Source organism: Cannabis sativa, chromosome 6 (genome assembly GCF_029168945.1).
Source record: "Cannabis sativa cultivar Pink pepper isolate KNU-18-1 chromosome 6, ASM2916894v1, whole genome shotgun sequence".
Taxonomy (NCBI): Eukaryota; Viridiplantae; Streptophyta; class Magnoliopsida; order Rosales; family Cannabaceae; genus Cannabis; species Cannabis sativa.
In genome coordinates, this window is record NC_083606.1 from 29,138,860 (window position 1) to 29,153,169 (window position 14,310).

Consider the following 14,310-nt stretch of genomic DNA (forward strand, 5'->3'; position numbering starts at 1 on the left):
TGCTGGAAACGACCTGCTGAATTACAGATCAGCTATATCCAAATATCAGCAACCTTGTCAAGCTCCTGCAGCAGCACCAATGCAGAATTCCATTCCCTCTGCTTCAAATTGTAACAACGTTCCATGGAAACCTCCTCCCACAGGTGCTTACAAGCTGAATATAGATGCTGCAGTGGACCGCAACAACAATGCTACTGGTTTGGGCGCTCTTCTACGGGACAGTTCTGGTATGGTCATAGCCGCTTTCTCCAAGAAATTGTTAGGCAGCTTTGAACCTCATGAAATGGAAGCTCTTGCTATGTTCCATGGTGTGCATTATGCTCTAAACTTTCAATTCCCTCATCTGCTTATAGAGACTGATGCACTTCGAGTGAGCAATGCAATTTGCTCCCCAACAGTAGCTTCCTCAGTTTTTAATGATATTATCATGGATGTTTCTAGTCTTCTTTCTTTTTTCCCTAATGTAAATGTAACTCATGTCAAGCGCACAGCTAATATGGCTGCTCATGGCTTGGCTAAATTTGCACTAGGGATAGATGAAGATTGTTTTTGGTCGGATTGTATTCCTCCGCCTATAAATTCTGTTATTGTAAATGACTCTCTGGTTTGATTTATAATAGCAGTTTTTTTCCTCAAAAAAAAAAAAAAACATTCTATTTATGTATTTATTTATTTACTGTTGGAGGTAATTTTATTATTTAGGCATTCCTTATTATTTATTAAATGGGAAACTATAATTTTGGAAAGGTAATACTAACCATAATTGTATTATCAATTAGTTGATTATAGACAAAAAAATTTATTAGTGACATGTTAATAATATCATAAATTTGTAAAGTAATACCATTTTTGCATCACATTAGAATTTACCTTTAAAATCGTCGCATTTATTTATTTATTTGCAATAAAGGTGAAAAGGTGATACTTACCATATTTGTGAAAGAATTTTGGGCTATCAAAGTAAAACTAGGAAAGTTTCAGTTTTTATGCATGTGAGAATCTATTGGTTTTCCTCAGAATTAATAAAATCAATTTTCTTTTTAGTTTTAAAACAATTATCAAAATACCATTTTTTCATCACATTAAAATTCACCATAAAAATCGTCCCATTTATTTGCAATGAATGCGAAAAGGTGATACCATATTTGTATTAACAATTAGTTGATTATATTGATTTTATTAGTGAGATCTTAATAATATTATAGATTTTAAAGTAATAGCATTTTTTATTTATTTATTATTTTTCAATAAATTTAAAAAAGTGATAGTTACCAGATTTGTATTATCAATTAGTTGATTGTCTTGAGATGGGATATTTTATTAGTGACATCTTAATAATATCATAAAATTTTAATGTAATTCCATTTTTGCATCACAAAAATCAGCGTCACATTTACCTTTTATTTATTTGGCAATGAATTTAAAAAGGATAGTGAATTTTTGGGCAAATAGAGATTGTAAAAAACATTTTTTTTAAAAAAAAAAGAAGAACAGTTCTCGTGAAAAGATTTTAAATCCTAAATTCATCAATTGAGAAACAAAGTTAAGAGAAAATCTTATTTATAAAACAATTCAAAATTTCACAATAATCTTATTTTTTTTTATAAAGATTCACACATATACACTATAATAAATTTCAAAAACTCTGCTTCTAAGATTAATTATCCAATAGAAATATGTCCTAAGAATTAATATATCAGTGGCGCACCATTCACGCATGGCTGGCTCAGTTGGACTGGGCGCATCAATTATATATACAAAGAGTACAAGTCCGAATTATAAAAAATAATTAGATAAATGTGTTTTTTTTTCTTTTGATAAACTTTGATAAATAAGAATCACATGCAAATAATATATTTGGAAAAAGAAATCAGAGATATTGGGAAGGATAAAAATGGTGAGTTTGGCCGTAGAAATGAAAATCAACCTAAGATTAATCGATTTGGTGGAGGGGCTGGTAGCTTGTAACCGGACTTGATTCTTCGAAGCGTTGGCAAACCAGAAAGCATCTGGTGTGATATCTTTCAGTTTTTTTAGGAAATTTTTGGGGTATAAAGTATACTTAATAATACCCTTTTGGTAAAACAAAGTGGGGTGTGATTATAAAAGGAAAATTCGATTTTTTATCCTTACAGTAAGGGGAAATTTTTCCCTTAAACCTAAAATACCCTATATTGGTAAAATAAGACAATATTTACTTAATTCCCACATTACCCCCTCATTCAAATCTGACTCCACAAGCATCGGACCAAACACAATTTTTTTGAAAAATCACTCAGCACATGCATCGGACCCAGCCCCATCCAGCATCGGGTGCCATCGGACCCCATCGGACTCCATCGAGTCCCCATCGGACCCATCGGGTCTTCGTCTTCCCCAACCCATTCACATGGAGCATCAGACCTGCATCGGCCTGAATCGGATTGCATCAGACTTGGTGGTTCGGTTGAGATGGGTTCGTGGTGGAGGAGGTGGCCGATCGGCGTGGGTTTTCGTGGTGGTCACGGCGTCGAGCGGTGTGGTGGTTGCGGCGGTCGAGCGGTGCAGTGGAGGAGGTGGATCGGCATGGGTTTTGTGCGGTGGAGGAGGTGGATCGGCGTGGGTTTTGTGCTGTGGAGGAGGTGGCTCGGTGTGGAGGCTTAGTGGGGTTTGGGTTTGATTTGAGAGAGAAAGGAGGAAGAGAGAGAGAGAGAGGTTGAGAAAAATGGGAGGGGTATTTTAGGGTTTAGGGAAAAGTATACCCATTTTTCCAATAGCTATAACTATTAGTTTGGGAAATAAATTTCGGTATAAAAAATGCATAGAAAATCAAATTTCCCTTGTAAAAAGTATTATTTAATTGGGGTAAACTTAGTAATGTGGGTTTACTTATAATTTCATGGGTGTAAATAAAACCTTCCTTAAATTTTAATATATGTTTCCTAAAAAAAAAAAAAAACATGATGATATTATATTGACACTTAATTAAAACTTAATTAATCTTTAAAGTCTTGATTTTTTATTTTTTTTTTTAATTATAAATTCTAATTAACTAAAGTCTTACTCGCAATTATCCTCTTTCATTCACTCTCCACCACACTTACATCGAAAATGATTGACAACGAAAACATAAAACCTATAGCAAATTTGTCCGAAGATGAAGATAATTTTTTTCATTTCATGAGTTTTGTGAAAAAGAAATGTGAAGAAGATGTCTCTGACATGAGTAACAGTGGAATTGAGCATGACACTGAAGATGTTAGCCATGAACAAATTGATCCTGATGTAGCTGTTTGGAGGGACTTTTAAATTTTTTGCAGATTGATAAAAATTTAGAAGATATAGTTGAGTCTGACATGGTAGGTAAGGAAGTCCTTTCAATAGAACAAGCTGAGAAGTTTTATTTTTTATATGCTAAATTAATAGGCATTAGTGTGAGAAAAAAATTGGAAAGGAAAAACAATAGTGGTGTTGTAAATTGTAGAAGTTGGCATTGTTCAAGTGAAGGCTTTAGAGATGAAAAATATAAGCATATTGAAAATCGAAAAAAGGAAGAACGTGATGTGACAAGAGTGGGTTGTAGGACTACCTTAAAAATACTTTTGAACAAAAAAACCAATACTTGGTTTGTTAAATGTTTTAGGGTTCATCATAGTCATGCTCTAGCTAAGTCTCACGAAAAACCATTTGTTAGATCAAATAGAAAACTAACTGAACCTGTGAGGGAAGTAGCATTGTTGATGAAAAGGGCTGGAATAAAAACTTCTCACATTTGGCAATATCTAGTAGAGATATATGGAGGTTGGGAGAAGGTGGGATGTATAAAAGCTGATTTATATAGAGGTTTGAGAAACAACTTTAGAAATTGGGATGATTGTGATACAACCACTGCCATGGGTTATCTTGAATCAAAGAAAGGTCTGGATGCAGACTTCTTTTACAACCATGATGTTGATGAAAACAATAGGTTAACTAACTTATTTTGGGCTGATGGATCAATGAAAGTAGATTATGAATTATTTGAGGATTGTCTATGTTTTGATGCAACCTACAAAACAAACAGGTATTGTACATATATAATTTTAACAACATTACATAAGTATTTTTAAATTAGTTTAGTTTTAATTATTAATAACTCTGTTCCAAAAGTGAAAATTTTATTTTTATGTGATAGCAGATATGAAAAACCATTAGTAATTCTACTTGGGTACAATAACCAGAATAGAACATGTGTATTTGGATTTTGTCTTCTTAAAAATGAGAAATGGGAAAATTATAAATGGCTTCTTAAGACATTCTTAGAGTGTATGGAGGTTAAGATGCCAAAAACAATGTTGACTGATGGCTATCTCTCTATGAAAAAAGCACTGAATGAGGTGATGCTTGAAACAGTTCATCAAATATGCTCATGGTATTTACTAAAAAATGCAATTTTTCATATACATAAAACTGGATTCACCAAAGAATTTAAGAAATTGATCTTCAAGTATGATATATTTTAAATTTTTTTATTAATTATTTAGCTATGTTATATTTAAAGTTATTGTCGATTTAATTTTAACAATATTACTTACTTAATTTCACGTTCATTAAGGTATTATTCATATAGCGAATGGGAAGATAATTGGAAGAAATTGAAAGATGCTTACAACTTATCCAACAATAATTGGTTTGATGAACAATATGCTACGAGGCACAAGTGGGCAGATACATTTTTGCGGGGTCATTTTTTCGGTGGGGCCAGAGCAACTGGAATATGCGAGTCTATGAACGCATTCATCAAAAAAGATTTATAAAAAGGGCTACCATCGTGGATGTTCTTGAGGCATTGTGACAATGGCGTAGTTGCCTTACGTTATAATGAAATCGCAGAAAATTACAAGACAAATATGACTAATCCATGTCCAAAACTGACAAGCATGCCAAACATTGAAGAACAAGCAACTTCAATCTTTACAAGGAAAGTATTCAACCTAGTCAAAGGTGAGATAAAAAAGGGAGATAGGTATTCTTGCTCAAAGTCTGAGATTGTACCTAATTATGATTTATTTCTAGTATCAAAGTATACGAATAATCATCCTAAGCGTAAGGTTTTTATTTCTCATGATGAGGAAGACATCAGATGTAATTGCTATTGGTTTGAGACTAAAGAAATACCTTGTAGACACATTTTTGCATCCATGAAGCACTCAAACAAAGGTAATTTTCCAGCTTGCCTTATCAATTCTCGTTGGATGAAAGATGCAAAAGACATTGATCCTAAATCAGTTGGTAAAGAGAGAAGATGTCCACATCCCAATGCAGTACAAAATACTAGGTATGGTAGAATCAACACCCAAACAAGTTTGGTATCATACTATGCTACCAAATCTCAAAGAGCATTTACAAAGGCTATGAGTGTGATGTCAACATTGGTAGAAGACCTACAAAATATGACAAACAATGAAGATGATGATGATGGAAATGAAGATTTTTGGCTTACAATTCAAATTAACGATCCAAAATTAGAAGCAAATAAGGGTAGGCCAACGAAATCGCAATCCTCTCAAAGATTGTTTGCTGAAAGTGGTAGTAAAATAAAGGAGCTAAGTAAGCCTAGATTATGCAAAACATGCATATGTACTGGACATAACTCAAGAAGTTGCCCACATAAGCAGGATGGTGGAGAAGAAAGCTCAAAGGGACAAAAAAGTTAAAAGAGCTTCTTAAATTTGGACTGGTTCTTAATTTTTATTTGATAATAATCATATTGTTTGAAGTATTTTTTTTTTATTTTTGGATATTATAATTTGGACAGATACTATTTTATATTATAAGATTGATTATGTTTTAAATATATTAGTAATATTTTCTTTTATTCAAAATAAAAAAAATATCACATTTTTTTTTTTTTAAGTTCTAGTATAATTCCAAATTATATTAAAAAAAGCTGGAATCATGATATCAACTCCAAAATTTTTGTTTAAAATAAAGATTGCTTTAATTTATGCTAATTTATCAATCCATTTAATTTAAATTCTATAATTAAAAAAAAAAAAGTAAACCAAAATATTATAATAATGAATTAAACCAATTATAATAGTGTAACTAGTAAGTTTTCTTAATATTTGATTGTTGTTAGTATTTTTTTTTAATATATAAACTTCCAAAATAAGTGTATTATTTTTATTTTTTATTTATTTTATATATAAGTGGCCAACTAAACAAATAATTTTTAAACTTTACAACAAAAAAAAAATTATAGTAAAATTAACTAAAATTTGTGCTGATTTATATTTTTTAAAAAACATTATCCACTGATACAACAACACTAAATATTTGTAAATATAAAAGTTGAACGAAAAATATTAACAAAATAATATTTTGAAAAATAATATCATTTTGGGCCTTTATGTTGAAAAAAAATGTGTTAATTTTCAAAATCAATAAAAAAAATTGTGTAATTTTAAAAGGAAAATAAATTTATAGGACCCTGGGCTATGTAAGCCATAGGCACAAGCCTAAGCCGCCTATAAATGTTAGTGCATTTTGACTTCTACTTTATTTTTTATAACCATTATCTTAGTTCAGTCTAATTTATTTTATAATTTTCTTAATCTGGTTGTAAGGATGGCAATTATACTTGCGGGTACCCGCCCTTATGTAACACGATATAGATACGTTATGATTATCCATTGTTACAATGCTAATAGTCAAAGATCCTCTATAGATGATGGACGTTGAATAGGGACAAATTTACTATTCTACCTTTCAATGTATTTTATTTTTAAAACACTTAGCAACCTATAAATTAACTTCAGTAAAGTAATATAATTATTGAAATGAGGCTTCAATCATTTATCTCTATTCAGCCAAGCTCGAAGGAAATCATCGTTTCACTTCTAAATACCTATAGAAGCTATAGATTCTATATCTATGTTTAGCGCTCCCACTCAATTGATTTACCATGTCCTTAATCTGTATGTCACGAGAAGATCCAATTAGTTGACTTAGAAAGATATTATAGTTTGTTTATGATATCTTATCCAAGTTCAATATCGGTCCCTTCCAATGTATACTCCATACATCCGATACTGGTAAATTTTGCCAATACCCTGGAAAGGACATAAACACTTATCCAAGGTGTAATAAAGTATACCTTATCGCTGATTATCATGTCAGTCTAAATCTAGTGAACTGACAAATCATGGGAATTAAACTTTTGAACATATAATCATGATTATATTCCACTATGATGACGATACTATAATCATGAACAAATATATACATATTTATATATGTTCTGGACTTAATAGAATTTATACATTAAACATAATCATGAAATAAATCATGTGAACCATGCAACATAAAAGCGATTTCTGATCTTATTTTAATTAGTGAATCTGATTATATTAAAATTGGTTTTATTTAGGGCACAAAATCCAACATATGCCCCTATTCATAGGAATATAGGTTTTTCGTTATTTTGTTGGGATCAGTTTAATATGTAACTGTTCATGAAATGTGGACAATTCTCACGTTTTATTTAATTCCATGTGGGATAATAATTCATAACTGCTTAACTTGAACTGCATTTTCTTCTTATTCTTTTCGTTGGCTGCTATATGTAATCTGAGGTTGCAGTATATGATTACATTTAATCTACTTGAACGAGTAAATATCTTCTTTTTGACTATGTAAATAGAAGCTGACATATGTCTCGTCAGTATCAGTTCAATAGTTTTTATCCTTATTTCGCTTAAGACTATAAAGTTAGGGAGTTTTGAATTTAAAATTTTAATATATTTTTTTAACATCTAAATTGATTTTTTACTAAAAGAATGTTGAATATTTTTTATTTTTATTTTCAGGGGGTACGATTTGATAGTTGTCAAATTTTACACGGTAAATTTGCTAATTTAAAAAAGACATGTGAACATTTAAACGAAATAATAAGATGAAACCTAACATATACTAATTATAAACTATTTAAATATATTGTAAACCAAATAATATTAAATAATTTAATTTGGTGTAATGGTTGTACCACTAGTTTATTGTTGAAGAGATCCGAATTCAAGACCACCTACCTTACTTTTATTTTCATTTTAGAAAATTTAATTTTTGTGTGAAATAGGTGAAAACGCACCAATTCTATCATTTACTATAGTATCTAATATAATAAATTATTTTACATACTTAATTTATATTTAATTTATAAATTAAGAATCTTTATAATAGTTGTCTTTTAAATAATATATTCTTATATTTGGAATGTTATACTTGGTTATTTAATTATATTTTTTATTAATAATAATAATAATAATTATATTTTCATAATGGAAACATTCCTTTAAAATTAATATACTTAATTTATACGATTATGATGGTTATATATATTGAATAATAAAAAAAATTAATAATATTTTTGGGAATTATCCCATATACTATTTTTTTTAATTTTTTTTTCAAATTTACGGTTTGAGTTTCTAAAGTGGTTGCAGCGCTAGTTACAATAGGGGTTTATGTACGATCTTTTGTTCCAATTTAGGTTGCAGCGCTAGTTGCAATAAGGGTTTCTATGTAGAATTTCGTAAAAATGCAGAAAAAACTGTTTTGAAGTGTAAAAATGAAAAAGCCCTTAATATTTTATGTCTTATTATTTCAATAGTATGAAGTCTATGAATGATCATGAATGGAGAAATAGCATTGAGCATAAAATTCAAAATTTAGAGAAAGAAATGAAGGAAATCAAAGAGTGTCTTACAACAAAAAAGGAATGCAGAAATAAATTTACAGGAAAATATTGAAGATAAGAAGATAAAGTGGGTGAATATTGGTTGGAAGTATGACGAAGAATTGTGTGTAATAGCAGAAAATAATTCATCATGAACAGATAATGTGTCCCCCATAAATACTTCCAAAGGAGATAATATTTTCTTCGAAAATTTTAAACTAGAAAATTGTAACGCCCTAATGCTAAGGCACGCTACAGTGCTTTTTCAATTATTGTGCAATCTTTGCTAATCAAAGAAATTTCTCGAAAAACGTGTCAAATTAAAACTTTTGCTTTAAATATTAAACTTTGTAATATAATATAATATTTACAAATCCCGGGATCCCGATTTCAAACTTTTAAAAATTTACTGTTTAAACTTTACATTCAAAATTCACAAGTTCTGGGTCGCACAGCGACTTTCAAAATACAACTCCCAGATGTCCCGAGACCGAACACTCCAGGTCGCGCCGCTTGACATGTACAATCTCACCCGAGCTCAGGTTCATTCCTGTTCAGCCTTCGTCTTTCCTTTACCTACACATGGAAGTAGAAACTGTGAGTCAACAGACTCAGTAAGAAATGCATATAACATACCATATAATTTCCGACCTGTAAATAGGCGCCCATACACCTATTTACAGAGTTTAACAGATGAGTATGAACGTTCAATACCAGGGTACAACCACTATACCACATACACAACGTACCTCACTGTACGAGTGTTGGTAGGGTTTATCCCGATCATGAAGTAACACTGAGTGATGTACCACACACCTTAGCATTATCCATGCTTGTGTTGGTATCACTGTATCGTACTCATAATCACAACAATCACTGTACCAATACACTCTATAACTTATTCATACAAGTGTTGGTAGTGTTTAACATAATTCAAGCATGCATATATAAACACATATACACACATTCAGATAATCACATCATACATTATACACAGTTCTTACCTAATTTCCGAACTCAAGTGTGCTGGCCGACCTGAACGGAATTCACGTGCTAGATGGATGCCCTAATCACAACAATAGTAATACAGATGAGTGACTCGCTAAATCACTTTTCGGGACTTAAAACTTGAAACTAAAAGTTTCCCTATCGATAAACCTCATGACAATACCCTATATAACTCAAAATTGGCCAAAACTAGGGTTCTGGAAATTCCCCCAACAGGTAGACCGGTTCCCAACCGGCATCCCGGTTCTGGGTCACCAACCGGTCGACCGGTTGGTACAGACCACCCTAACCGAATTCCTCTCTCTTGGGAACCAAAAATCATCCCCCTTGATTCAATTCAATCCCAATCTTTACCAAACTCTCCAGTATACCTATACAATGCATACACAATGATTTCCAGGCAGTAATTCTCAGAATAAACCATCACAACTCAAGTTGCCATTAATGAACAAAGCTTTGAACTTTAAACCTAAAATTGCATAAAAACCATCCACACCCTTTAAAACCAGCAGCTAGGACTTAGAATCAACTCAACTAAACCCTAAAATTCAAACCTTAAATACTTTAAAACCTAACAGCCACTTACTCCCAAAATCACATGTTCAAACTAAGTAAAAAGCTCAAAAATTACATAAGCAAGAGTTCTAGGGCTTACCTTAGATAAAACCACTTTGAATCCTAGCTTAGATTCACAGAAATGGAAGGAAAAAATTCTGGTTTGATCCTTGATTTGCCTCAGCCGAATAGAAAGAGAGAGAGAGAGTTCAAGAGGAAATGTTTTCTTTTCTTTTCTTTGATTTTTCCAAATTGGGAAAAGGATTGATTAATCCTTGCCTGAAAATTAAGGTGCTAGGTGTCAATAACTTGGGCAGCCACCTCACTCATCCATAAACAAAAGACCAAAATGCCCTTAGACTTAAAACTAGGGTATTTCTAAAGCTAGGGGTAAAATGGTCAAAATCCATAACCCCGCTCAATCCCGATAATTAATTTTTTCTAAAATATTCCCCACCATAAAATAGGGTTCTAAACTTACTCATGTGATTATCTAGCCATCCATCGCATTTTCCGTTGTCGCCGAGCAAAAATTACAAAATTAACATATTTCACATATAAGCTAAATAATACCCCTAGAGTTTAATAAAATCTCCGGAATTGAGAAATTATAACTCTAATATTTATTTCTAAATATTGGGGTCCACAAATAAATTAATTCACAAATAATAATAAAATAATAAAAATTAGTGCTAATTGCCTTTACTAATCCACATTACTAGAGCGGTCATTACAAAAATACACTAAGAAATAAGGACAGAGATATGTTACAGTATATATATTCAAACTCCAATGATACCCAGTAAGTGTTATGATTATTTTGTTTTATTAATTAAATTTATTTATTTTCATGTATGTCTTAATTTACACATTTTTCATGTATAGGCAAGTGATTGTAAGGAATAGTGACATTCATCTTTTACGATCAGATTTTCGATACCTTGGCCCTGGAAAAGAAGTAGAAATAACGGTAATTAATGTGATTATATTATGAATAAGGTGTTCGATGGTTTCATTGTTTGTATTAATTTTGTTTTATTATATAGTTTTTGACTATGGTCTCTACTTTATTAACCAATGACGAGAGGAACAAAACTTGTGGAAAAGCAAGAAGATGGTATCTTCCAGCTAACATAACTGTGAGTAGTAATAGTTATATTGTATTCATAATTATATTGGAAGAAAATTATAACATGAATATATTGGATTGTGTAGAATGAGACGCTACCCTACAACAATCTACCACTTTATCAACGTTGGAAGAAAATGTGTTATTATGATTTATACATGGGTTCTCTTGATAAATGTAACGAGGTATGATAATATTATTCCTTATTTAATTTTTTTCTTCAATAAATACAAAATAACATGAATTTTTTTTAGATTTTTATTCCACTCTTATTCTCGAAACATTATATTCTCGCACGACTGTTGGTGTCTCTGAAAAAAGTTGAAGTTTGGGACTCACTTGCTGACAATGATAGTCCAATAGTATATTCATCTAAGATAAAGGAAATAGTAAGTCTTTCAAATAATATTATAATTTTTTTTATTTTAAATAATGTTATGTTTTTTTTAAAAAAAAAAATTAAACATTTTTTTAAATTTCAAAAATTTATACATTTTTTTTAATGGAAGATTGGCAATTTTATTAACTTCAAGAATCCGCCAATACAATACTTAACAACTCCGAAAGGCAGTTGTTTGAATAAAAAACACAATCTGACAATAAACAAGCACAACGCGCAAGGAAATGCGCCGCCTTATTAGTAGAACGTCTTACAAACTTAACAAAATCCAAATCGTTTAAGATTTTTCTGCAATCTTCAACCAGGAGGCCAAAGGATGAAGGCATTTGAATACCACTACTAATAGCCTGAACAGGAACCAGGCAGTCGGTCTCCAATGTAACTTGGGAGACACTAGTGATTAAAATCCATTGTGAGTTTAAACAAGTAATGGATTGTCAAGATAAGAAACTAAGAAGAAAGCCAATAGAACTATGGTTTAATCCATTCACATGGAGTAACCTAAAGTTTTCTATTACAAGGACATAAAAGGAAATTTTCGTTTATAAGTCCAATCAATGGACTTAACAAACTTCCTGTTCCTAGTATTATAGGTTTGAGTTTATCTAAACCTATGGCTTGTGGTATACCTGGTAATTACTTACTCTAATGCAAGCAACTTACTTTAGTAAGATGCTGAAGCATTTTCTTTCTAATGGCAATCTATAGAAGCTTCACAACTTCTTAGGCATAGATTTTATCTAAGGAAAGGTCTCAACTATTCCAGAAAAGATAAAGCCATGAAAGAATTTCTTATATCAACAGTGAGAGGTCTTAGATATGCTTTTGTATGCCTTAGACCAGACACCTGCTGTTGAGTGGGAGTAATGAGTAGGTATCAGATTAATCCAGGAGAAGAACATTGGAAGACAATCAAGTAAATTTTAAGATTAAGAAGAGGAACTATATGTTAGTCTATAAGGGTGTGTTTAAAACTCTTAGACTACACCATATCAGATTTTGAAATTTGCCTTTGTGCTAGTAAATATTTCTGATAAGATGGTGGTTACTCTGGGGGTGGAATAGTGATTTTGGAGAAGTGTAAAAACCTATCTGAAGTCTCTAGGTCTACCAGAGAGAGACTGAATGTTAAAGCTGCAGGAAAGGTACTTATTCAGTCTAAGGAAAGTTCTATACATTTTTGGCATCATTCCAAATTGCCTTAAACTACTAGTGTTAATTTCCTGATTAACAAAAAGTAGTTGCCAAAGGTATAGAATCCAGTATCCCAAGAGAGTGGACATATAGAGAGGAATTTCACATTATCAATGATTTTGTGATTAAAGGAAGAGTAATGGTGGAGAAAAGGTTGTGGTTAATTCAACCTTTCAGATCCTATTACGACGAGTTTACTACTACTACACTTGATTTGTATATCAATGTGTTGAGATTATTTGAAACGCACTTTTTGTTTTATATTAGTGCAAGTGGGAGTTTGTTGGGTTTTATGCCCTAAATAAAACTCATTTCAATATAATCAGATTTACTTATTAATATAGATCAGAAATAACATTTAATGTTGCATGGTTCACATGATTTATTTCATGATTATATGTACATAATGTATAAATTCATCTAAAACCCTTTTCACATACTTGATCCTGTTTATTGTGCCGTCAACACATTGGAAAGTAAACATGACTATGTGAATAAAGTTTCCTAGATTTATCAGACACAGGGTTTTACTTAGGGCTGAACATTTTGAGCGGGTTTGACCCGAACCCGAGCAACACACCCGAACCCGAACTGGTGAACCCGCAAAAAATTTTTTTAAAAAAAGTTTCGGGCGGGTTGGGTTCAACCCGGTACCCTTCGGGTGGGTTGGCGGGTTGAGATTTTAGGGGTACCGGGTTTCGGGTTGAACCCGCGAACCCGCCCGCCAACCCAATTTTTAAATATATTATATATATGTTTTTTTTGTTACTATTTATATATATAATATGGACTTTAGATTTTTATAGACTATGGATATTAGATAGGGATGTATTTTGAAATATTTTAGTTTTCACTTTTATCATGATTCATGAACATGAATATGAAGTTTGATTTGAATCTTTGATAAATAGGTTGTTTGTTTGTTGGTTGGATTGATTAATGCTTTTTTTCTTCAATAGTAGATACTATGAACAAATTGTTATATTATATATGCTTAATTTAAAAAATAAAAAAATAAAAAAAATAATTATTTGAATAAAAAATTAATTTTTTTAAAGAGTTGACCGAGTTGACTGAGTTGACCGGGTCAACCCGCCAACCCGCTAAACCCAACCAACCGAAACCCGCCAACCCGTGACCCGCCAACCCGCCAACCCGTGCCCTATTCGGGTTTGGGTTCGGTTTCAATTTTTTGAACCCGAAACCCGTGAACCCGAAACCCGCCAACCCGAAACTCGGTAAACCCGCCCGATGTTCAGCCCTAGTTTTACTGATATGATAATCTACAACAGAGTTTACTTGTATTTGGAGAAATACTATGTTCTTTCC

At 31.7% G+C, this 14,310-nt stretch overlaps 2 protein-coding genes across 2 annotated transcripts; both read left to right on the forward strand.

Moving 5' to 3' along the window:
• The first annotated feature begins 3,335 nt into the window (after window positions 1-3,335).
• On the forward strand, window positions 3,336-4,775 carry LOC115695092 (protein FAR1-RELATED SEQUENCE 5-like). The gene is made up of 3 exons (XM_030622185.1): window positions 3,336-4,042; window positions 4,157-4,390; window positions 4,574-4,775. The coding sequence occupies exons 1-3, from the start codon at window positions 3,336-3,338 to the stop codon at window positions 4,773-4,775; spliced, it is 1,143 nt and encodes a 380-aa protein (XP_030478045.1).
• A 93-nt stretch (window positions 4,776-4,868) lies between these two features.
• LOC115695093 (protein FAR1-RELATED SEQUENCE 1-like) lies at window positions 4,869-5,675 on the forward strand. The gene has a single exon (XM_030622186.1). It carries the CDS (start codon window positions 4,869-4,871, stop codon window positions 5,673-5,675), a length of 807 nt encoding a protein of 268 aa, XP_030478046.1.
• The last annotated feature ends 8,635 nt before the right edge of the window (window positions 5,676-14,310 follow it).